At 50.7% G+C, this 26,353-nt stretch overlaps 2 protein-coding genes across 3 annotated transcripts in view; both read right to left on the reverse strand.

The window, feature by feature from the left end:
• Positions 1-26,353, reverse strand: part of LOC119458584 (uncharacterized) — a 360,297-nt gene that overhangs the window by 256,360 nt on the left and 77,584 nt on the right. The gene's annotated exons all lie outside the window — the stretch shown is intronic.
• Positions 1-26,353, reverse strand: part of LOC125946624 (uncharacterized) — a 203,621-nt gene that overhangs the window by 155,293 nt on the left and 21,975 nt on the right. The window contains exon 3 of one of the 2 annotated variants that reach the window (XM_049670230.1): positions 24,036-24,242. The exons of the other annotated variant lie outside the window; for it this stretch is intronic. Coding sequence (XP_049526187.1) covers positions 24,036-24,242 — 207 coding nt within the window. The remainder of the gene's footprint in view (positions 1-24,035; positions 24,243-26,353) is intronic. 2 annotated transcript variants of the gene reach the window in all.

Below are 26,353 nucleotides of genomic sequence, written 5' to 3' on the forward strand. Positions count from 1 at the left end.
ACGGCACTTTCAAGTGAGTCTGCGTTCCTGCACTGCAGTTTCAAGTGAGTCTGCGTTCCACCCGTTCAACATGCCAAATTTCGGTGGACTCGCGAACCATTCGAGGGGGGAAGAAACGACTGGCCCTGCTATGTGTACCGACTCAAAGCATTTTTCGCGGCGAACGATATCGCGGAAGACAAGCTAACGTCCGTATTTATCAGTTGTTGCGGGCAGAAGACGTATGCGTTGCTTCGCAACTTGGTAAAACCTGACAAGCCGAGTGACAAAACCCTTGAACAGAGTCTTTTGGTTCTTGGAAACTACTAATGCCCGAAGCCGTCTGCAGACGTGCAGCGTTTCCGTTTCAACTCCCGAGTTCGCGCGGAAGGCGAATCTATCAGCGGGTTCATTACAGCGCTGAAAAGCCTCTCTGAGCATTGCAACTTCGGTGCCGAACTAGAAAACATGATACGCGACCGTATTGTGTGTGCTGTGAACAACGCCGACGTTCAAACAAGATTGCTGGAAAAAGCGGACCTCACATTCCAGGATGCCGTGCAGAAACCCCTAGCGATGGAAGCAGCAAAAAAGAATGCCGGGGAGATTGCACTAACGGCACCTTTTCGACCTTCCGCGTCTCGTCAGGCTCCGTGGCCGTCACCTGCTATCATTGTGGGGGTGGACACCTTGCATCCGAATGCAAGCATGTGAAGCCCGTCTGCAGTTACTGCCACAAACGGGGCCATCTGGCGAAAGTTTGCAACACGAAACGAATGGACAGCCAAGCCCGAAGCAGCATTCCTCACAAGCAGCGTTCGTCCACTGCACTAAGTTCGCAGTCGCGAAGCAACCGCCTTCGCGTGCACACTGTAAAAGATGAAGATGCCGCTACAGCTTCGCCTTCAGAAGTCTACGACATGTGGCAAATAACTACGCCGAACCGCCTCCGCCGTTCACCGTCACCGTTGACGTTTGCAGCAAGCCGCTCCGCATGGAAGTGGACACCGGGGCAAGCGTCTCCGTCATTGCAAAGTCGCGGCTTCTACAGCTTCTTTCTTCGGTTAATGTGCAGCCGTCGCAAGTGTTTCTGCGAAGCTATTCAGGGGAAATGAAAAAAAGTTGAAGGCAAGGCTGATGTCCTTGTGAAGTTTCATGTCAAGGAGGTGGATCTACCCATTTTTCTGACCGGCGACAGTTCACCTACTCTGCTAGGACGCAACTGGATGCGCGAGCTGGGCATCGGCCTCTCCAATGTTGAAGTAAATATACATGCACTTTCTGACATCAAACACCTAATCCAAGACTTTGCAGAAGTGTTCGAAGAAGGTCTGGGTACGTTCAAAGGTGCTAAAGCGTCATTACATGTTCCTTCAGATGCCCCGCCCCATTTCTTCAAGCCACGCTTTCTGCCATATGCCTTGACAGATGGAGTCACACAAGAAATACAACGATTAAGAAGAGATTCTATCCTTGTTCCAGTGAAAACATCAAGGTGGGCGGCACCTATTGTTCCTGTGGTAAAAAGGTATGGGCGCATCAGAATTTGTGGAGATTTTAGTGTCACCATCAACCCAGTAGCGACAGTGGACAAATATCCAATTCCAAGGATTGAGGACCTCTGGACTGTCCTTGCTGGGGGGGGGGGGGGGGGGGGGGGAAATCCGCCAAATTGGATTTGCGCGACGCGTATCACCAAGGTAGTGCTTGATGAGGCCTCCAGAGCTAGTACGTCACAGTTTCGACACACATGGGGTTGTTTCAGTACACCCGCTTGCCTTTTGGAGTTTCCGCAGCTCCTGCTATATTTACACGTGAGATGGAGAACTTGCTGAGAGGTCTACCACATGTGGCCGTCTATTTCGACGACATTCTTGTCACAGGTGCTAATGATGCTGAGCATTTCAACAACCTTCAGTGCTGTGCTTCGCAAGCTTCAAGAATCTGGCCTCAAAGTGAAACTCGAGAAGTGTCATTTCTTCGTGCCACAAGTGCAGTATCTTGGGCACATCATCAGTAAGGAAGGCCTTTCCCCGAACGTCGACAAGGTGGCTGCCATTCTGCATGCCCCTTCGCCAAAAGACGTCAAAGAACTTCAGAGTTTCTTGGGACTTGTCAATTTCTATCGGCGTTTCTTGCCTAATCTTTCTGCAGTTTTCTCCCCTGCACTCTCTTCTTCGTGATGGAAAGAAATGGGAGTGGGGTCAGGATCCGCAAGATGCATTCACAGCCTGCAATCACCTGGTGACCTCAGCTCCAGTTCTCGTGCATTTCCGCCCTGACAGGCCTGTGTGTCTCAGCTGTGACGCGTCACCTTATGGCATAGGTGCAGTTCTGGCTCACAAAGATGCTGATGGTCGAGAACATCCCATTGTTTTTGCCTCACGGAGCTTGTCAAAAGCAGAACGAAACTACAGTCAACTTGACAGGGAGGCCCTGGTACTCGTGTTTGGTGTAGATCGGTTCCACCAGTACTTGTGGGGCATAACGTTTGAAGTATACACTGACCACAAGCCACTTCTCGGACTGTTGGGTGCCAACAAGCCTGTCCCTGTGCAAGCATCACCAAGATTGGTCAGGTGGGCTCTCAAGCTATCCGCGTACAAGTACGCACTTGTATAAAAGCCTGGAAAAGAGCTTGGCCACTACCTAACGACAGCACCGCACTGCCTGGCCTTGCCGAGATTTTCATGTTGGAGGAGGTCTATCCACGACTTCTTTCACCTGCTGTGATGGCACGAGCCACCAGGAACGATCCAGTTTTGGGTCATGTTGTGCATTCTGTATTGAAAGGAGAGAGCCTCCCAGCTGGGCCAGAGTGGAACCCCTTCAACACAAGAAGCTCAGAACTCAGTCTCCATGAAGGCTGCTTATTATGGGGATCAAGAGTCGTGGTTCAAAAATCACTGCAGGCCCAAGTACTTGCAGTACTTCACGCCAGTCACCCTGGTATTGAAAAAAGCAAAATGATTGCCAGGAGCCATGTCTGGTGGCCAGGCATAGACAATGACATTGCCAACAGTGTGAAAAGCTGCGCTACGTGCCAGGCTCAACAATGGGCTGCGCAACCTGTCCAACATATGCCATGCCGTTTCCGCACGGACCCTGGTCACGCATTCACATTGATTTTGGGGACCATTTCTTGGAAACACGTTCTTAGTCATCGTGAATGCTTTCTCGAAGTGGATAGAAGTTTTCCCTGTGTCATCCACATCTGCAGAAGCTACCATTTCTGCCCTGAGAATTGCATTCGCTCAGCACGGCCTCCCTGACGTAATAGTCTCTGACAATGGCCCTGCGTTTACCAGTGCACAGTACCTTGAGTTCCTAACTCGAAACGGAATACGCCGCATGCTTGTACCACCGTATCACTTTGCCTCGAACCGGGCAGCAGAACGAGTGGTACGGACCATAAAGAACCAACTTAAGAAGTCTGGCTCTGGCGATTTCAAAACCCAGATTTCCAGGTTCTCATTTCATTACCGGACAACCCCACATGAATTAACTGGTCGGCCACCATGTGAGCTCCTAATGGGGAGAGTGGTCAAGACTCCGTTGGATGTCCTGCGGCCTAGTCTACAGGCATCGGTGCTCTTAAAACAACTGAAACAGAAGTTGAATGCTGACTGTCACAGCTGTCTCCGATTCGTCGTCGGCGCGAATCGATCGTCGGGGTAGACAAGCTGGTTGGTCGTTCCGTACGCAAGCGAGCACAGTGAAAAAGAGTCAGAGTCGGGAGTAAACAAAAAAAAAACAAGATATTTATCGGCTGATAAATATACACAAATCAATAAAATAAAATAATAAAAAAGCACAAGACACACTAACACACCTGAACTTAATATATCACAATGATGAAGACAATAAATACGAACAATTAACAGTAGATATCAAAATGAAACAGTGCGAGGATCAAATACACAAGAATACACTTAACAGTATTTCACTAAAGCAAAGTTCAAAAGAAAAACAAACGATGTCATACGCGTGGCCGGGCAGCAGCAGCAAGTCCATGAACCGTGAAGTAGGTGCACAAAGCTTTCCCGAAGAATGCTGGCGGTCCGATCTTGTCGAGGTGGATACGAATTGCTGGGCTGGGGTTCCCGGGAGTCTAGATTTGACGTCTTCTCTCAAGCAGGTTGAGCTAACTTGAGGCGAACTACCGTGAGCTTCGTTGCAGACGCTGGTTTGACGTCTCGTACGTCAACAAGTTCCTCGGAGTTCCGACGTGGCCAGGCGGCCCAGGCGATACTGGACGGCACTAGCCCCCCAACGGCTTCTCAGCAGCGCATAGGTTCAGCTTCTAGACTAATCAGCAGGGCCCAAAACCTGCGCTTAAATAGCCTCTCCTTTCCCTAGTTCCCTATGTAGGGAAACTGCCGGTATGTAGAGTTCTCCGAATTCACGGCTTCTAGCTCCCAACAGTCTTGGCCGCGGCCCTTTCACCATGGACGAAGAACCGCAGATTCTCCTCTCTCCCAATGTCAAGGGCCAAGGTGGAACCCGGCATACCACGCAGACGTACACGCACACTTCTGGGTCCGTAATCGGCGTGTCGCGTCTGGAATCGAGATGGCAGCCCGAGCGGCCACGACGCTTTTGACGCCCGTAATTCGGCGTGTCGATGTCGAGTAAATTATACGCTGCACAGTCAGGAGCCCACGTTTTTGACGCTCGTAATTCGGCGTGTCGTTAATCAGCGTCCAAACCATTCGAAAATATGCCACTCCGTGACACTGACAGAGGGTCACGGCAGGCACCACTATACTCCAGCTAGGAGAAAAAGTTTTTGCGAGAAACTTCCGCACAGGTGCACTATGGGTACCTGCCGGTGCTTTGGATGTCAATCCACCATCGGCCCATGTCCTTTGTCAAGACGGCTCGACATGGAACCGACACAATGACCACTTGCGCCTTGCGCAGACAGCGCCATTTCGTCCTGCTGGTGCAGAAGCTTTACCTCAACTGGAGCAGCAGCCCATACATTCTCCAGCTGTCCCGGATGTGCCTCATGAGAAAGAACCAGCCATACATCTCCCAGCTGCACCCGACGTGCTACATGAGAAACAATCGCCTGGAAGTGTATCCGGAAGTACCTGCGCCGTGGACAACCCTGTCATGGCTGCACCTTGCACTCCAAAGTTGCGGCGTAGCACAAGAACTCGAAAACCTGTGATCAAGTACTCCCCATAGCATGTGTCTTAAGAGGGGAGGAGTGATACAATGTTTAAGTTGCCGGAACGCAGCGCCCCCAAGCAGCGCTGCCATTTTGTGTTGCTGCTACGCCATGCCTAGCGGGCAAGTAATAAGTGGCCGCAGTAGTCGGCGTTCTGGTTCAGATGCAATAAACATGTGAGTTCATCAGGACTAGGCGTGCTTTGCCTGTTTCTTCGGTCACTGCACTTCGCGGGCCAACTACTAGGCGTGCTTGGCCTGTTTCTTCGGTGACTGCACTTCGCGGGCCAACATGGTTCACATTCAATGAGCCATACGCAATTGTATCAAGGAGGAGCCACTGCAGGCCGCTCCCATGTCGGGACGGGCAGGCCGTGCCTGTCCGCCGCGCCACGGGCCCTCTGGACAGCCCATAGCTGAGCAGCCATGTCGGAGCTCTTGAGCGCCTCCACCGACTCTTCTTCTGTGGTGAGATTATCATGGTCCCGTAACGAGGGACAACGCCAGAGCATGTGTTCTAAAGTGCAGAAGGGATCGCCGCAATCCGGACAATCGGGCTCGAACGAGTGCACGTACCTGCTGACCCTGGCTAGGCTGGGATATGGCCCGGTCTGCAGCATGCGAAGGGTGGAAGACTGAGGCCTGGAGAGCTTGACGTGGGGCGGGGGATAGACCCTCCTGCAGAGCTGATAGTGCTTTGAAATCTCGTTAAACATGTGGAGCGAGTCCTTGTGGAGCCCCGCGTCCGCGCCTTCGAGCGGCGTTTCCCCGGCGCGGTGGGTGAGTTCGCGCGCGCGGGCGTGGGCCAGCTCGTTGGCGTTGGGAACGACGGGGGAGACCTGAGGCCCCATGTGGGCCGGGAACCAAGTGTTGACGTGGGGGGAGACGCTCCTGCCGCAACGCAGGGAGGCCGCTTCTCTCGAGACCATACCCATGGCGAAGGCCCTGACCACCGCCCGGGAATACGTGTAGACCTGCGCCCTGCTCTCGTCCCGGAGGGCGAGGGCCGCCGCGTCCTTCTCCGACAGTGCCGGAGACGAGCCCCGCACCGACGTGGCGTTAAGGAGGTTGCCCCTGTGGTCTACCACGGCTGCCACGAATCGGTCGGATGAACCGTATTGGGCGGGGTCGACGAACGCTACTGATCGCGGATCGCCAGCGACGGATCTAAGGAGTGCGGCCGCCCGGTCCCTGCGTCTGCGTACATTGTGTTGCGGGTGCACGTTGCGCGGGAACGGCGAGACCGTGACGTGCCTCCCGCGTCTCCGCGTCGAGCGCGCACCACCTCTCCCTGACGGCAGTGGGATTGCAGCCCAGCGCCTCCAAGATCCGCCTCCCCGCTGGCGAGGAAGATAGCCTGACGACCTGGGCCGTCTGCTATGCCTCGACAACCTCGTCGAGGGTGTTGTGGACTCACAGCTGCATGAGCGTCTCCGTGCTGGCGGCCATGGGGGTGCCGATCACCTTTTTGATGCTCTTGCTTTGATGCATCAGCGCAAGCAGGCAAGCTGATTTTTTTATAAGGGTCCTTGTCTACTGTTTTCGTTGCACTGTGACACTAGCGGAGGTGCGGGGTAGGACTACCTGAAGCCCCGGACCCTTCTGGGAGCAGTTGATCCAGCCCGGAGACATTGTCACCCGTTGCAACGCCTGTACGTCATTTCCGTCGTTGGTTGCAAGGCCTTGCACCGGAGCTCACCCCGCTGCAGGAACCTTCGTCCAGGCCAAGGAATTTTTTTAAACCTCCTTGGTCCAGACGCTACCCATCGCCGCCCATGGCCGACACCAGGCCGCCAAGAAATCCCGAAAGCATCCTATCGTCCAGGCCGCTACAGGGAACCATTTTTCATCCACGGATTCAGAATAGCTATCACGGTGGCGCCTTTGAAGTCGTCGAAGACTGGCTAAACCAGTTTGAGCACGTCACCAAGTTCAATGAGTGGAATTCTAAACAAATGCTCACCAACGTTTGTTTTGCCCTTGAGAAACCGAGAAGCCAATCTGTCGACGTGGAGTGCCTTCCGCCAGCAGCTCCTTGACACCTTTGCGAGTGTCGGCCGACTGGACCGTGTCCAGGGTGTGGGGCCACACCAACCCTATACCACATTACGTGGGAGTGCGCGTTACACAACATAGAACACCATGACACGAACACCACGAGGGAGCAATGGGAGGCACTGCTGTCCAGCTCGGCCCTCGACGACCAGCTCAAGCTGATCCAGAGAGCAGAGAAGATGGCAAGAACCAGCGGAGCCCTGGACTAGGGGCCCCGACCATTAGCGATGCCCCCTTGGGGCAAGACAAAACCATCTTTGAATTAAAGTTTATCTATCTATCTATCCAGCAGCTAATTGAATTACAAGTTCAGAAACCCGAAAAAACCGTCGCAATGTTCGCCGAGGACATGGCACTTCTGTGTCGTAAGCCGACCCTAACATGACGGATGATAAGAAGTAAAGTTACCTCATGCGCGGCGGAAAAGAGCAGTTGTTCTCCGGAATGGTGCGCCATCCACCAAATTCCGTAGCGGATTTTATCAAGGAAGCTATGGTTATTGAGCGTGCACTTCATCAACGAAGCAGGCCGTACGATCGCTTTTTCAGCAGCCATCCGGTCAACGCCGCTGCCATGACTGTTAACACTCAGAACTATCTGCGTGATTTGGTTAGGGGGATTGCTCGCGAAGAAATTCAGAAGCTCGCGACCCCGAGAATAGAACCGCCAGTGGCGTCTGTCACCGAAGTCATACGTGACGAAATCAGGCAAGCGTTCTTGTCTCCCAACCTTAATCCCGAATCGCATCCCATGAACTACGCCGCCGCTGCCTGACGTCCACCACCTGTTATGTCGATACCGCTGTACCGCCCGCCGCCGCCCACCACACCTTTGTCACCCCAGGAAGAGCCTCCGTGACTTCCGAAGTTTCGAAAAACGCACTCTGTTTCAACTGCGGTGGTGACGATCAAATTTTCCGCCACACCGTTTCGCCCTCTTCGCCGATGGTTTCAGGGTCGACGTGCCAATGATGACTACTCACTTCGCCGCGAAGCTCCTTTTGAAGGACCCCTAGCAACCCGCTCTCATTTTGACGATCGCCGAGCCAATGACGAAGACTCGCTGCCGAACCACCAGGTGGACATGGGCCGCCGGTCGCGCTCTCCGTCTCCTACCCACTCGCCGGTACCAATAGGTCGCACTTCACTGACCTCAGGGGCCGGAGGTCAGCTAGCGCTCGCCGGGAAACTAAAGGCGGTGACCTCCGGGAGCAAGGTTGCAAGCCGTCACGACGATAAAAAAGCCCCGTTGCTTCCACCGCAGGACGCTATGACGCCGACGAGCCGTAACAGCGACGAAGTTGTAAGCGCGGACCTTATTGTTTTTGTTGACGGGCAGGAAGTGACAGCTTTGGTCGACACTGGTGCTTACTTCTCCATAATAAATCAGGACTTCGCAGTTCGTATCAAGAAAGTAAAGACGCCGTGGACAGTGTCCCATATAAGGACTACAGGCGGCCAGTTACTGATGCCTGCTGGAGGATGTACGGCGAGAGTCAACATAGGAGGTGCATGTTTCGTCGCCACTTTCGTCATTCTCGTCGCGTGCTGTAAAGACTTGATCATCGCGATGGACTTACTGAAGGTGTATGGCGCGATCATCAACATCCCAGACGGTTTGATTAAACCATAAGCCTTCTCCCGTTCATTGCTTGAAACCACCACGCAACTCATTAGGCCTGAGTGATTACGACGTTATCATCCTGCCTCGGTCGTGCACCCTTGTTTCTGTATCATGCTACGCGCCGTTCGACGCGGAAGGAGTTGCAGACCAAATAACCCCGCTCTTATTGACTCACGGTATTTCAGACGCAAGAGGCACACGAATTTGTTACTGACAAATTTCAGTACGGAGCGACGGCACCTTCCGAGGGGCGTGGCTGTGGTCTAATTTAGCGGTGTTGCAGATGTTCAAGGGTGCTTTTCACTCCTCGAGGTAGCATCTACACAAGATCCGGCTCCTGGTGATGTCAGTACTACCTTGCCTGCAAGAAGAGCGACAAAAATTTTTCGCGATACTAGCCGAGTTCCAGGCCTGCTTTGCGTCAACATCAGAAGTCGGTCGCATGCTCTTAACTAAGCACCGAATAATCAGTGAAGATACGGCCAGACCAATTCACCAGCACCCTTATCGTGTGGCTCTAAAGGAACGTGAGGCGATGCCGGGGCAAGTTATTAGAATGCTCGAAGACGACGTAATTGAAGCGTCAAAGAGCCCCTGGGCATCGCCTGTAGTTTAAGTCAAGAAGAAGGACGGTAGCCTGCGTTTCCGTGTCGACTACCGCAAGCTAAATCAGGTTACAAAGAAAGATGAGTACCCGCTCCCACAGTATAGATGATTCCCTCGTCCGGCTCCGACACTCTCGTTACTGTTCCTCGGTGGACTTGAAATGTGGATATTGGCAAAGCGAGGTGGACCCAAAGACCTTGAGAAAACCGCTTTTGTGACGCCAGATCGACTATACAAACTTAACGTTTTGCCCTTTGGTTTGTGCTCTGCGCCCGCTACTCTCCAGAGGCTCATGGATACTGTGCTTTCGGGGCTGAAGTGGAAAACCTGTTTGGTCTATCTTGACGACGTCATTGTTTTCTTCAACATTTGACGACCACCTACAACGACTCAAAGCAATTCTGCAAGCCATCCGGTCGGCAGGCCTCACGCTGAAGCCAGATAAATGCCACTTTTGCTTTGAAGAACTGCAGTTTCTACGTCACGGGGGTTGTCAGACATGCTGGTGTTCGTCCCGATCCTGAAAAAAAAGTCAAAGGGGCGTGCGCGGCACACGCAGCACAGTCACAGCGTAAGCTGGTTGAGCGGCGCAAGAGTAGCTCCAATTTCGGCACCACGCACGAGGTCTTCGCGGCAAAGTGTCTTCGCCTCGATTTTGACGAGAACGATGTGAACTGTCCACCCGGCGTCGACGGCGAGCTGCGGCTTGTAATGCTCTCTGCACAGCAGTCTGCTGAGCCCGATGATGCCTGGTTGTAGCCGCGCACGTAGCTCTACGATTCGCTTCTTCAGCAGCGGTTCGTACCTTGCGAGGAGACGCCATAACGTGTACCGAAGAGGTACCGAGAATACGTGGCGCACATCTCACATCGGGATCGCATTTATTGCGCGCCTCGTCTGAATCGCATTGCGTCTGAATCGTATCTCGTCGCACGGGGCGGTTGCAGGCACATTACCTAGATGGCGCCGCCATACTGGCGGAGGCTCGGGTCGTCTGCGCCTGCGCTCCTGCCTAAGAAGGGAATTTTTCTTCTACCTGATAGCAAGCGCTTGCGTGACTCAGTGGTAAAGTATCCGACTCCCACGCAGCGGGCCGGGGCTCGATCCCGGCGGAGAGCGGGTACTTTATTTCGCATTTCCGGCGATAGCGGTTACGCCGCCAAACGCCGGCGGCGGCATCATCGCGAACCGAAACGGCTATTGGAATGAGCCCATAACAGCTTACGCTGTAAAACGGCCGTCGTCGCACAGTTCCCCGTACCGTCCGATAAGAAAGCTGTCAGGCGCTTTCTAGGCGTCTACGCGTATTATCGTTGGTTTATAGGAGATTTTGCGCGCATTGCATCTCTATTAACTCACCTCACTAGAGATGACGTGGCATTTGTGTGGGGTGAAGCACAGAAAACTGCATTTAATGAGTTGCGGCAACACCTGCAAACGACCCCAGTACTTGCCCACCTAAACGAAACAGCCCCTACGACACTTCACACTGATGCCAGCAATGTTGGTTTGGGAGCTTGGCTTGTGCAGTTGTAGCATGACGTTGAAAGGGTTAGTGTCTATTCAAGCAGAACGTTGTCAAGCACAGGAGCCAATTACAGGTCGGAATGGCTCTGTTGGGCCCGCTTCCTGCGTCTAGTGCAGGAAACCGCTATGTTATTGTCGCGACTGATTATCTTACTCGCTACGCCGAAACAAAGGCGCTGCAGCGAGGCACAGCAGCATAGGTGTCACGCTTCTTCATAGAGAATGTTGTGCTGAGACATGGTGCACCAACGATCGTAATTACAGACAGATGAGGAAGAAACTTGATTTAAGGCCAGCACTAAGGCCCAGTAAAGAAGAGCGCTTGCTCCGTTGATGATCTGCCGAGTCCGAGTGAAGCCAAGCACACCAGGAAGGAGGGGGGGTAAGTTAAATAAGGAGAGGTAATGGCAGTGTTACATGAGTACAGGAAATGTTCTGTATCTGACCTTTTCTCCGGACAGTTGGGGCAGTGAGCTGTGCTACGCCATCCGAAGTTGGCGAGCATGAGTGGGGTGAGGAGAGTGCTAGTCAGAACTTTGCGAAGGACATGTGCTTGTTCCGTGTTTAGTGAAGGATGTGGGTGGGGTAAAATAGTGCAGTTTTCCCTGATGTTCTTGTAGTGTTCAGCTATTTGCGTGTTGTACGTGGCGGCGTCTTCCACTGTCGTTGGATTTGGCCAGGGAATCGTGGGCACCCGGATGTTAATTTCGCGGGCACGTTTATGTACCAACTCATTTCCTTTGATACCAGCATGACCAGGTACCCAACGCAAGGTTATTGTAATGTTCGGGATGCGCTTACAGGATTATATTAGAATGTGATGTAGGTTGGTTTCACGAAGTCAGCGTTGTATGTTGCGAATGGCTTTGCTGGAGTCGGTATAAATATTGATGTTATTGGACTGGTGCTTAGTGAGTAGAGAGGCTTCTTGTATGGCATATTGACACGTATACATGTTTATCTTTCACCGGTGGCCGCTTTCCACTGGCTAACAAATGTTAAACGTTATTGCTCGGCGCAGGACGCGCCTGTATCGGAAGTTTCTAGAACATTATCGATGCTTCTTTCCGTTGCCTGTTTTCACCGACGCTTATGTTATCTGATTATACGTATGACCGACGCGAATTGTCTAGAACTTTCTGGAAGACACGCGGGCATCAGGGATTAATCTGGAACCTTCGATGACTCAGGTATAAAAGCCGACGCGCTTCGCCACTGATCAGATGTTCGATGACCGCCGACTGTGTTCGCCGCTTTCGTTGTGCTTCGAATGTAGCTTGCTTTTGTGGGCACAGGTTCGCCCAATAAAGAATCAGTCTCGTCATACACAGTTTTAGGACTGTTTACTTCAGCGTCACTACTACGTGACATCTGGTGGAGGTGCTAGTGCGTTCATGCAGCGAACGCCCCCGCAAAGCCGCGATCCAAGCCCGAAACCGGAGGACAACGCCAACGTCGCCAAGGAGCAGCGAGCTAGCCGTAGGCAGCAAGGACTTCTGCCGGAGTACGGACTTCTTCCCGAGAAGACCACGGCGATCAAGGCCAAGTCAACGACCCCAATGGCAGCCCCAGCGTCCCCCATCCTGCTGCAACAACCTCGGGAGTCACCGACCTTCCGTGGATCATCGGCTGAAGACCCTGAAACCTGGCTGGAGACATACGAGCGGACCGCGACGTTCAACAAATGGAGCGACGAGGACAAGCTGCGCCATGTCTATTTTTCGTTGGATGACGCTGCTCGGACCTGGCTTGAGAACAGAGAGACCACCCTGGTTACGTGGGACCTTTTTCGTGAGAACTTCGTGAGGACCTTCACTAGCGTCGTACGAAAGGAAAGAGCAGACGTTCTCTTAGAAACCAGAGTGCAATTGCCTCAGGAGAGCATCGCGATCTTCACGGAGGAGATGTCTCGCCTCTTCCGCCACGCCGACCCCGACATGTCTGAAGAAAAGAAGGTTCGGTTCTTGATGCGGGGTGTCAAAGAGGAACTATTCGCCGGATTGATGCGCAACCGGCAATACAATCGCCGTTCGACGCCGCAGTACGCCGAAGTCCAAGGACTCTCCCACGTCCTACGAGACGTCATCGAGGGCGATCATCACTTACTGCTCGACCGTGAAATTTGCAGTCGCTAGAGGCATAGCTGAGCTACGTGCAGGGAAAGCAAGGGTGATGCTCACGAACTTCAGCCCCGAATACAAGCACATTAACAAAGGCACCACGGTCGCCTACATCGACTAAATAGTACAAGCCAGCAGTGCTTTCGCCTTCACGGATTCCAGTGCACCTGCAACGACGACTATAGTACCTGAACCAACTTTTGACGTCAATCAGAACCTTCCCAGGCATAAGAAAGAACAACTAAAAGCTCTGCTCCTGCATTACAAGGACTGCTTCTCGTCGTCGTCAAAAGTTCGACAAACCCCTGTCGCCAAGCGCCGCATCATAACCGACGAAAATGTCCGCCCACTCCGTCAGAACCCGTACCGAGTTTCGGCGCGCGAACGCGAGGCCATAAGGCAACAAGTCGACGAAATGCTACGCGACGACATCATCCAGCCATCCAAGAGTCCGTGGGTGTCCCCCGTGGTGTTAGTGAAGAAGAAGGATGGAACCCTACGTTTCTGCGTCGATTATCGTCGCCTCAACAAGATCACGAAGAAGGACGTATACCCCCTCCCACGGATTGACGACGCGCTGGATCGACTCTAGAACGCAAAGTATTTTTCGTCGATGGACCTCAAAACCGGCTACTGGCAAATCGAAGTAGACGAGAAGGACCGGGAGAAGACTGCCTTTATAACACCAGACGGACTGTTCGAGTTCAAGGTCATGCCGTTTGGTCTTTGCTCGGCACCTGCGACTTTCCAACGCGTCATGGAATACAGTACTGGCAGGCTTGAAGTGGCAGACTTGCCTCGTCTATTTGGACGACGTCGTTGTGTTTGCCTCAAGCTTCGAAGAACACCTGCGGCGCCTTGAAACAGTTCTTCAAGCAATCAAAACCTCCGGACTCACGTTAAAGCCCTAAAAGTGCCGCTTCGCATATGAGGAGCTCTTGTTTTTGGGCCACGTCATCAACACGTCTGGAGTGCGCCCCGACCCTCAGAAAACTGCGGCCATCTCCAACTTTCCTCCGCCCGCTGACAAGAAGGCAGTGCGTAGATTTCTTGGACTGTGTGCCTATTACAGGCGCTTCGTCAAGAATTTTTCACGGATCGCTGAGCCACTGACGTATCTCACGAAGGCCGACGTCAAGTTCAAGTGGGGTACGCCGCAAGTCGAAGCATTCGAAGAACTGAAGCGACGCCTGCAATCGCCGCCAATACTTGCGCATTTCGACGAAAACGCCGATACCGAAGTCCACACTGACGCAAGCAGCGTAGGACTCGGCGCCGTGCTTATGCAGAGGACTGACGGACTAGAAAGGGTTGTAAGTTGCGCTAGCCGGTCCCTATCGAAGGCGGAAGCAAATTATTCCAGAATAGAAAAGGAGTGCCTCGCCATCATCTGGGCTACATCAAAGTTTCGCACCTACCTCTATGGCAGGCCCTTTAAAGTTGTGAGCGACCACCACGCCTTGTGTTGGCTAGCTAACTTGAAGGATCCTTCAGGTCGCCTCGCACGATGGAGCCTGAGACTTCAAGCATTCGACATCACCGTCGTTTACAAGTCCGGGCGAAAGCACTCTGACGCCGATTGTTTGTCTCGCGCCCCCGTCGAACCGCCGCCACAAGACGACCAGGATGACGACACTTTCTTGGGACCCATCAGTACCGACGAATTCGCCGAACAACAGCGAGCCGACCCGGAACTAAGGAGCCTTGTAGACTACCTGGAAGGCAAGACCGTCACTGTGCCGAAGGTGTTCAGGCGAGGATTGGCGTCGTTTTAGGGGCGAAGCTCCTTATAGCGGCACCCGTTCGTCCCCGTCGTAGTGTGTAACCAGTCTTAACGCTAGTACCAGATGTCGGTATAAACTAAACGTATTTTTAGGGGCGAAGCTCCTTAGGGTGTGGGTCTGTCCCTCCTCTGTAGTATGTAGTAGTAGTAGTAGTAGTAGTAGGTAGCCACCTCTCCTTTTATGAGAAAAAAAATTACAGCAGATCCACGTGGTGAATGATGATGAGATTGGGCGAAGCTCCTGGAAGTAATCATCGGTAAAACCGTGAAAGTTCCGGAACCGGAAGCGGAAACGGAAGGGGAAACGGAAGCGGAACCGGAAGCGGAAGTCGGCTTCTGGTTATACTATACATATACATATGTATGTATATATGGGTATACATACCTATAGGGACACACAACGCCATCTATTGAGCAATTCATAAAAGCTCCTGGAAGTAATCATCGGTAAAACCGTGAAAGTTCCGGAACCGGAAGTAGAAACGGAAAGCGGAACCGGAAGCGGAAGTCGGCTTCCGGTTATACTATACACGTACATATATATGGGTATACATACATATAGGGACACACAACGCCATCTATTGAGCAATTCATAAAACTAGACGTGGCTACCTACTACGACGGGGACGAACGGGTGCCGCTATAAGGAGCTTCGCCCCTAAAAAATTCCGAAAGTTGTGGCCGTAGCGGAATCGAACCAGGGACCCCTCGCTTCTGAACGCGTGGCGCTAACCACTACGCCACGAAGCGCACATGGACAGACGCACCACGATGGCAATAAATACCCAACATTAACGAAAGACTGCGCGTTTCTAACGCGTTTGTGCTAGCGCGTTACGGCCCGTGTAAGAAGCTGGTGTAAGACGCTGTGGCCTCTCCGCCTTACCCCCGTATTCATAAACGCTGATGGCGTCGGCAAACGCGGTGCACGTTCCGGCATGTGTAAACGGCTGCGTAAGACGCTGTGGCCTCTTCCCCTTAGAGTACTGCACGTTTCTAACGCGTTTGTGCTAGCGTCCCCTTAAGCGGGAGATGGTGCAATTATAATGAAGGGCGCTGTTATAAAATAGGAATGACGTCACATATGGCGCGTGTCATTGGTGGAAGTCAATCGTTCGATTTAGTGCGGCGAGACTGGGCGAATTACACGGAAGATTCACGGTTTACCGATGATTCCCTCCGGAGCTTCGCCCACTCATCATCATTCACCCCGTGGATATGCGGTGTTTTATTTCTTGCAATACGACATTCTCCTAAAGAAGAACTTCTCGCCTCTCCGAGCCAACTACCTCCTCGTGGTACCCTCAGCATTGCGTCCAGAGGTTCTGCAAGCTCTCCATATGACGATCCAACGGCTGGACATCTCGGTTTTTCCCGCACTCTCGCGAGGATACAAGAAAAATACTACTGGCCTCGCCTCTCTGCCGACATCGCCCATTACGTAAGGACATGCCGAGACTGTCAGCGACGCAAAACACCGCCGACAAGGCCAGCCGGACTTCTACAGCCAATCGAGCCACCTCGCCGACCGTTCCAGCAGATCGGGATGGACTTACTGGGGCCTTTTCCGACGTCTACGTCCGGGAATAAATGGATCGTCGTCGCTACGGACTACCTCACCCGCTACGCCGAAACAAAAGCCTTGCCCAAAGGCAGTGCCGCCGAGGTAGCCCGATTCTTCGTTGAGAACATCCTGCTGCGTCACGGTGCCCCAGAAGTCCTCATCACCGACAGAGGCACGGCCTTTACGGCAGAACTAACTCAAGCCATCCTGCGGTACAGCCAGACAAGCCATCGCCGCACCACCGCCTACCACCCGCAGACGAATGGCCTCACCGAGCGCCTAAATAAGACCATCGCCGACATGCTGGCAATGTACGTCGACGTCGAACACAAGACGTGGGATGCCATCCTTCCGTACGTGACCTTCGCATACAACACGGCCGTGCAAGAAACGACGCACATGGCGCCGTTCAACCTGGTCTACGGAAGGAAGCCGGTAACGACGCTTGACGCCATGCTACCGGACGTCGCTGACGAAGAAAATCTCGACGTTGCCACTTATTTGCAGCGTGCCGAAGAAGGTCGACAGCTCGCCCGCCTGCGCATCAAGAACCAGCAGAGGACCGACAGCCGACACTACAATCTTCGACGACACTACGTCGAGTACCAGCCCGGCGACCGTGTTTGGGTCTGGACTCCAATACGCCGACGAGGACTTAGCGAGAAACTGTTGCGTCGCTATTTCGGACCATATAAGATAATCCGACGTATTGGCGCACTGGACTATGAGGTCGTGCCAGACGGCATTTCGCAATCACAGCGGCGCCGGGCACGACCTGAAGTGATCCATGTGGTGCGTCTTAAGCCTTTCTACGCCCGCTGACGACGTTAGGTACTTTGTTACTTTGTTATTGTTTTTTTTTATTAGGCGTGGTTTTGTTTTCGCTGTCGTGTTTGTAGCATCGGGACGATGCTTTTTAAGGGGAGGGTATTGACACGTATACATGTTTATCTTTCACCGGTGGCCGCTTTCCACCGGCTAACAAATGTTAAACGTTATCACTCGGCGCAGGACGCACCTGTATCTGAAGTTTCTAGAACATTATCGATGCTTCTTTCCGTTGCCTGTTTTCACCGACGCTTATGTTATCTGATTGTATGACCGACGCGAATTGTCTAGAACTTTCTGGAAGACACGCGGGCATCAGGGATTAATCTGGAACCTTCGATGACTCAGGTATAAAAGCCGACGCGCTTCGCCACTGATCAGATTTTCGACGACCGCCGACTGTGTTCGCCGCTTTCGTTGTGCTTCGAGTGTAGCTTGATTTTGTGGGCACAGGTTCGCCCAATAAAGAATCAGTCTCGTCATACACAGTTTTAGGACTGTTTACTTCAGCGTCACTACTACGTGACAATATATTATCGCTTGAGTTTCTAGAGTGTATATGTTGGGATGGTTGGAAACTGGCCCAGGTGTGTGGGCGATCAGTGCTGTCTGTCCGGGTGTATATATTGCATACGCGTATGACCCCATGCTAGAGCGTGTGGCGTCCGTATCTATCGTAATGCAATTTCTGTCTCTGTGATGATGTTTTGCTTGCGCTTGACGTCGACCGTCATGTAGGTGAGGTGTCATATTTTTTATGTTTGGAATTGCAATGTTGCGTGTTAGCTGAGGGCTTTGACTAACAGGTGTCAGCTCGATGGGGGCGATCCCTGTTCGTTTCAGGATGCCGCATCCCTGCTCCGTACAAGACAAACGCGCTACTTGTCTGTCTTGGTGTTGTTGTGTTAGTTCGGCGAGAGTGTGAAAGAGACCCGTGTGTTGTAGGCGCTGATTCAAGGTGTATATCGGTAGACCCAAGGCAGCTTTGTGAAAGGTGTTGAGTGAAGATTCAAGTCTTTGAGCTTGTGTTTGTGTTAGCATTAGGAACGGGGCCGTGTACAGAAGCCTGCTATACACGAGCGTCGTCACGAGCTGTGTTGCTTGTTCTTCTCTAAGTCCGTGTCTTTAGATGCGAAGCATCTTATGCTCGGGGCTATGTCGCTCCCTCCCTCCCTCCCTCCGCCGTGCGGCGTCCACACCTCTACTGCGCATGCGCATCCTCCTCCCCTCCTCTCCTCTCCTTGTCTCATTACCTCTCGTGTCGGCATTCCTCCTCCCCTCGCCGACGCTCCGCTCCTCTCCGGATTGCGCAACGAATGGCAACACCTGCGGCTCCGCGCGCGATAATGCGAAGCAGCTTAGGTTAGAGACGCGACGGTAGGCGCTCCAGAGGCACCGGCAACAGTCCCCAACGCCGCGCGCGTTCGGTGCGAACGCAGGCAAAACGCCGACGGCGTCGACAACAGTTCTGCGCGTTGCTGGTGCTGCTGCATGTCCGAGTTTATACAGCTGATAAAACTACCCTGAGTCGACCCCATGGCTGCTTCGCATACTACTCAGGGTTCCCCTACGGGAAGATGGTGTAATTTTTTTCTAATGATCCGTCGCATTAGGTGCATGAGGTTTCGGCAATCTTTTGATATTGTATAACGTTAGAGTTTGCATTATTATTGTGATTTACGATGATTCCGAGTATCCGGCACGATGCCACCTTTGGGATCTGTTTGCCTGATAGGTTGAGTTGTGTCAGGGCTTTTTTCTTTTCTTTTGGTATTGTGTTCAATTCATGAGGAGGAGTTCCGACTTTTCTGCTGAAGGTTGGAGTCCGGCTTGGTTTAAGTGGTCAACGATAGTGTCTACGCCTTCCTGAAGGGTTCTTTCGACGTCCCCTGGACATCCGTTTTCGCACCATAGGGTAATGTCGGCGTAGAAAGTATGATGACTCACCGCAAGACGACAGCCTACCATCCACAAACGAACGCACTCGCAGAGCGGCTAAACAAAACTCTTGAAGCCATACTTACACTGTATGTGGATGTATACCACGAAAATTTGGACGAGATCCTGCCTTATATAACGTTTCCTTACAACACCGCCAAGAAAGAAACAGCACGAATTACTCCGTTCAGCCATGTTCACGGACAAGTAGTAAGAACAATGTTGCATGTCATGTTCCCACACGAATGCGAAGGCGCTGACACGAATGCAGGCGCGTTTTCGCAACGCGCCAAATAACTAGACGGCTCGCACGCGTGCGGTCCAGCCAACAGCAAGCCTACGACGCAGGCCGCTCCAACACTCGCCATAGACCAGTAACTACGAAAACGGCGGCATAGTGTGGGTGTGGACGCCCATCCGAAGACAGGGACAATCCGTAAAACTGTTAATGTGCTACTTCGGACCGTATCGAGTACTACGATGTCTAAGTGACGTCGCCTATGAGGTCGTCCCAGATAGCCCCTATTGCACGAGGAGCCGCCAGCATCGGTCTGAATTTGTGCACGTAGTACGCATGAAATCGCACGTCAGCGAATGGCTGTGCGAAGTACTTTCCACCAGTGAACTGATCCAGCATCGGGGTGATGCTTCTCTTGAGAGTGAGGCAAATGCCGCGTCTCTTCCATGTCGACGACAAAGACAAGGATAGGAGCTTTCGTAAGCTTCGTCTAGTGCGTCGGCCTAGCAGAGATTAGAAGGCAAATAGTACGTATCGACGCTCCATTACTAAAACAATCTGGTTTTGTAATACGTGTACTCGTCTCCTATTTTCGTTGCCCATGACAATATACACGTGCAGCAAGGAATATTCTGTCTCCTCGCTTTCTCGATCTTGAACTGCAGGAAGAAATTATCACTATGACACTCTGGTATTCGTACTAAAGATTTTTGCGTAATGGGGCATATAATGCTTTCGCATTGAAATTTGAGTTTCGCCCCAAGTTTGAATGAAAGAAAGGGACAGCAAGGCTTAGCGTTGCGCTCGAGCTCCTCGGACGGTGTTCTAAAGGCACCAGGGGCTGCATGTTGGCGCGACGCAGCTCGCAATGCAACCGCTGCTGCGCAGCGGAAACACAGCTCTCGCTGTCACCAGGCATCTCAAAACGCAGGCGTCGAGTGCCTCGATAGCACCGCCTCTCGGCGTTGCTTTCGAGGAACCCAACGCAAGCATGATGAGGAGCGCCACCAGGGGGCGTTGCAGGCGTCGCACCTCTTTTGATGTATGCAGACGACATTGTGCTACTAGCGGACAATAATAAAGATTTACAGATACTTGCGAATATCTGTGGGAATGCAGCGACAAATCTGGGCCTTAAGTTTAGCACAGAGAAATCAGGAATTATGATCGTTAATGAAGATACGAGTAACTTCGTGGTGTCAATTCAACGGCAAGTAATACCTATAGTGAAGCGATAAAAGTACCTTGGCGTACATATAAACGAAGGAAAGAATTACTCAAGCAGCCACCAAGATAATCTGAAAATAAAGGGGAAGCAGAATGCAGCAATAATGAAACACAAGAGCACTGTGGGGGCAGAATAAGTGTGAGGTGGTGTGTGGAATCTGTAAAGGAGTAATGGTGCCAGCGCTAACATTCGCAAATGCGAATGTTAAAAAACTACCTTGAGTCGACCTGACTATGCTTTGACTATGACTATGTTAAAAAGTTGACTATGCTTAAAATCGGATATCTTGTCGGCTTTTGAAGTTAACCAAAGATCAGTAGGCCGGTTGGCTTTGGGAGCCCACGGTAAGACCACAAATGAGGCAGTGCAGGGTGACGTGGTTTGGGCCTCTTTTGAAATCAGAGAAGCAAAGAGCAAATTTAGTTTTGAAGAAAGTCTCAGGAACATGGATGAAAATAAATGGGCGGCTAACGTGCACAAGTATCTCTACATGAAAAGCGTAGACACAGAATGGAGGAAGAAGTCAAGGAAGTTGGCAACCAAGTACAGGATAATCGAAACTGCAAATAGACAACCAGGAGTCATCAGAAAGAAAGTGAGAGAAATAGAGACCGTGAATTGGATGCGAAGAATGGAACCAAAAGGACAATGGAGATTTACAAGAATGAGAAGAAAGAAATTAGAAGGGAAAATCTGTACGATAACACAAAGGGCAGTGCCTTGCTATTTGAGGCTCGATCTGCTTGCCTAAGGACCAAAACATGGTCCTTAGACAAAGCAGGAAGGCATAGATGACGATTTCGTGGAGCTTCTGAGGGACATATATAGAGACAACCGAGTACAAGTTGTATGGGAAGTTTGGAAAGGTAATGAAGTAATGGGAATTCACCAAGGACTAAAGCAAGGATGTCTTCTGTCTCCATTGTTCTTCATGCTTTATGTTAAGGGCATAAAAAGACGACAGGTTAAACAGCGAATTAGCGTTTGATTTAACCAACCACCATTTTGCACTATTTATCCCAAATGGTGCAACAGAAGGTTTCCGGACTGATGGACGACATAGTGCTACTATCGGACAATACAAGAGATTTAGAGACACTTGCGAATATCTGCGGCAACGCAGCGACAAATCTAAGCCTTAAATTCAGCACAGAGAAATCAGGAATTATGGTCTTTAATGCAGTGACGACTGCTTACGTGGTGTCAATTCAACAAGTCATACCCATAGTCAAATAATATAAGAACCTCGGCATATACATAAATGATGGAAACACTTACTCAAGCACCCCCCAAGATAATCTGAAAATAAAGGGGAAGCGTAATGCAGCAATAATGAAACACCGCACTGTTGGGCCACAATAAATATGAGGTGGTGCGTGGAATCGGGAAATGAGTAATGGTACCAGCGCTAACGTTAGCAAATGTCATTCTATGCTTAAAATCGAATATCTTGTCGGGGTTCCAAGTTAACCAAAGATCAATAGGCTGGTTGGCTTTGAGCACCCACGGTTAAAACCACAAATGAGGTAGTGCAAGGTGACATATGTTTGGCTTCTTTTGAAGTCAAAGAAGCACAGAGAAAAATTTGTTTTGAAGAAAGACTCAGGAACATGGATGAAAATAAATGGGCGACTAAAGTGCAAAAGTATGTGTACCTGAAAAGCGTCGACACAGAATGCAAGAAGAGCTCAAGAAAGTTGGCAACCAAGTATAGGATAATGAAAACTGTAAATAGACAACCAGAAGTCATCAGAAAGAAAGTGAGAGAAATAGAGACAGTGAGTTGGATGCAAAGAATGGAAACAAAAAAGACCATGGAGATTTACAAGAATGAGAAGAAAGAAATTAGAAGGGAAAATATACACAAAGGGATGTGCCTTGCTATTTGAGGCTCGAACCGCTTGTCTAAGGAGAAAAACATACCGGAGCAAATATTCGTAGCTAGATGAGGCATGTGTATGCTGCACCAAAGGTACAGAGACCACTCAGCATCACTCATCATATATCCTAATGAAATGCGAAGGGATTCACCCAGTAAGAACCGTAGGTAACGTACACCTTCCAGAATCGCTTGGGCTTAAAGTGGACGGAAGCATCAACCGTTCAGCAGTCGAGATAAGCAAGAGACGTTTAGAGTATTGGTGGAAAGAAAGCAGAGAAGAGATTGATACGACCTGATCTCTTAGTCATAAGTAGCGGTACAAGGTAAATTTTGAGGGGGAAAATATTAATGACGTGTACACAAAAATGCAAGATAAGAAACATGTATGATACCTGATTAAATCAAGCAGGTTATGGGACTATTTGTCACCGCCCCGTTTCAAAGGGGATGTCGTTCAATCATCAACATCATCATAATAATCATCATCTCAATTGTGCTCGAGATGAGACCACCGGAAAATTATGGGCATCTTTCGGCGCCCAATGAAAGTATCAGAGGGCTTCAGCTTGCCGTTTGCTGTCCAGTTCCGGTCAAAGCAGCGTATGCACCACGGTGTGGTGTGCGCACGGCTGATCAGCAGGAATGCTACCGCATGTGCGCATAACGCTCACGCCAGCTGCGGTAGGCAGAACGCTGCTGTGTCTCTCATGCAGAGCTGATTGAGCGGGGCCGTGAGGGCATCGTCCACTTGGGTATAATTTGCAGCCAAACGCACTGCGGGTCACTCGCTTTTCTAGAGTCCTTACCCTCCGCGCCTGGCCCTCGCATGCACCGTCAATATCGTGAAAACTTGGCTGCGGCGATGGCTTGTGTGTAACGGCGCATCGATTTTCCGCATAATTGCTATCGGAAAATAAAATGCGGCATTGTCAAACATTCAAATGTGCAGCCATGAATTGCGCTGCATCTACCGATCTCCTCGCATAACACTTATTCTCACAGTGCGTGGGATATCTCTGATTTCTTGGCGTCTTCTTATGCTGCGTAGAGCGCTTACGGTGGCGGCTTTGCCTGTTCTGCCTTTTCTGGGATTCCTTGTATTGCGATTGTTGATGGCTACTGTTCGCTGCACCCTGTGCAGTTCAGTTAATTGGCGTTGTAGGCGAAACCTTTGTCTTTGCTGGTGATTATAGATTGGTTACTCTAAGAATAAGGACCCGCAGCCATTCGTTGTAATTTTCAGTTCTTGTAATGGTTTACATCACATAATGAAACTTTATATGACGCCTAATCAACGCAATGTACCCCACGTCCCCCCGTTAGGTTTTTCAATATTCCAATAAGTAATATTTGGCAAACGTCGTCATTACCACGTGATTTATGCACCGGTTTCGTTTGTTTGTTTGAAATGCCAGAACCTGATGAGGTGCCCTTTAAAGGTGTTGCCCATATTAGAGTCAGAGAAAAGATTTTCAGCCTTCATACATACCAGTTTTACACCGAGACGCACATTCAAAGAGGTACTTGAACGTATTGTTACGGTGCTTATCAATGAGGACATCTTCGCACAACTGACTGGTTTCGTTGTATATATATAGTATGGTAACATTGTCGCTGCCGATATCTTCAAATAATGGCTGGCTTGGGGTCTTGCAGGCTGGATCACTGCAGTTGGTTTCACGACTGGTTACAGCTTCTAGATCGTAAGGAAGAAAAACATCATGAAGTGATTTGTTTGAACAACATCACGTTATTAGATGTTTACATTCATAGAAAAAGCTCTCGAACAACTGCTTCAGGTCTCACTCAAAAGTGTTAGCAGTGAAAGCTACTGCTCCGTGGCTGATTCATGCGGCAATGTAATAGGACATAAGGTACTTGGTGGAATTCATTATCGAAGCACTGAAAAACACCGCCAGCAAAGCCGTGGACTTAGGGACTGTGAAACCCGCCGTCCTCAACTAACTTAAGCTATTATGGTATTTTCTCTATTTATTTATTTATTTATTTATTTATTTATTTATTTATTTATTTATTTATTTATTTATTTATTTATTTATTTATTTATTTATTTATTTATTTATTTATTTATTTATTTATTTATTTATATTTAAGTGCAGGGCAATGAAGCGTAGCAACACAATGATATATAAAGTTGTTTACGCACTTGTAACACAACTAAATTGCCAAAAGCGTGGCACACACGCAGATACACACAAAAAAAAAACATTTTACAAGGCCATTACTGCAGCTGACGAGACATACGATAACCGAACTCAAGAAAACAGATAAGTGTAGGTACAAATTCGCAGTACATTAATGCCAGTGATGTCAAAGACTTTTATGTTCTAAAAAATCTGCACTAGATAACTGTGAAAAAGGTATGTTGTTCTAATCTGTTATGGTGCGTGGATTTTTTCCCTGTTTTTCACATATATATTTATTTTTTCCTGTTTTTCACATATATATCTCCAGCTCAATACTAAGCTCCAGACCAATACCAAGAAGTGTCGATTTGCGAGCCGCAACATCAAAGTATTAAGTCACGTGGTCAGCAAGCACGGCATTGAGCCAGATCCCGACAAGGTCGCTGCTGTACAACATTTCCCAAGACCAACCACAACTAAAGACCTTCACAGCTTTCTCGGATTAGCGCCGTATTTCCGCCGCTTTGTCCATGGCTTCGCGACTATCGCAGCTCCTCTTCATAATCTCCTGACCACGACCACACCCTTTACCTGGACGGATGAATGTGAAGCCGCCTTTCAGACCCTCAAGCGATGCCTCACATCAGGACCAGTGCTTCGTCACTTTGATCCCACAGCCTCTACTATCCTCCACACTGACGCAAGTGGGCATTGGAATAGGCGCTGTCCTGCTGCAGCGGAACCACGCGTTTGAAGAGCAAGTCGTGGCCTACGCGAGTCGTACTCTTTCTCCTGCTGAGCGAAACTATACTATCACCGAACAAGAATGCCTCGCCATCGTATGGTCCATACAAAAGTTTCGCCCCTATTTATTTGGCCGCCAATTCACAATTGTGACTGACCACCATGCTCTGTGTTGGTTGTCCTCCACCAGCAGGCCCGAACGCTATCACACCGAGCCGCAGCCGCGGAGAGGGAAGAGGAGGACGCAAAGAGCCAACCACTGGTCACGTACAAAGACATTGTGGAATATTACAGAAACGGGAGACAGAGCTTCCCCGAGCCACACCTCACGTTAACGAGGGAGCAGCAGACTATATATAGGCAGATCCAGACAGAGTCGTTTCCCCACCCCCGATTACTAAACCGCATGTACCCGAGCCAGTACGGGCAAGAATGCCCCGTGTGTCACGAACCAGGTACACTGCAACACATGATTGCAGAATGTAAATTTAGCCAACAACACCCACCACTCCTCACCAATCCTAACCCCAACATGATCCCCCTACCCATCCAACCCCTTAGAGAGCGATGGAAGATCTTGCTGTCCAGCCCCGCCCTGGAAGACCAGCTTTGGCTCGTAACCAGGGGCCAGGCGGCGAGAGCAGCATATGGATTCCCGTGAAGTGGGAACCACTTCCATCCGGCGCATGCGCTGAAAAGCTCGTGAAATAAAGTTTTCATTCATTCATTCATTCATTGTCCTCCCTGAAGAATCTGTCCGGACGCCTCGGCCGTTGGGTTCTGCGTTTGCAGTAGTACGACTACACTGTCACATATAGGTATGGCAGGCAACACCAAGATGCTCACGCTTTATCTCGCTGCCCACTGCCGCCAAATGCCCATGTCTCACCTTCCCTCCGTTCGGCACCGCCCAGCC

This window comes from Dermacentor silvarum, chromosome 7, assembly GCF_013339745.2.
Source record: "Dermacentor silvarum isolate Dsil-2018 chromosome 7, BIME_Dsil_1.4, whole genome shotgun sequence".
Lineage (NCBI taxonomy): Eukaryota > Metazoa > Arthropoda > Arachnida > Ixodida > Ixodidae > Dermacentor > Dermacentor silvarum.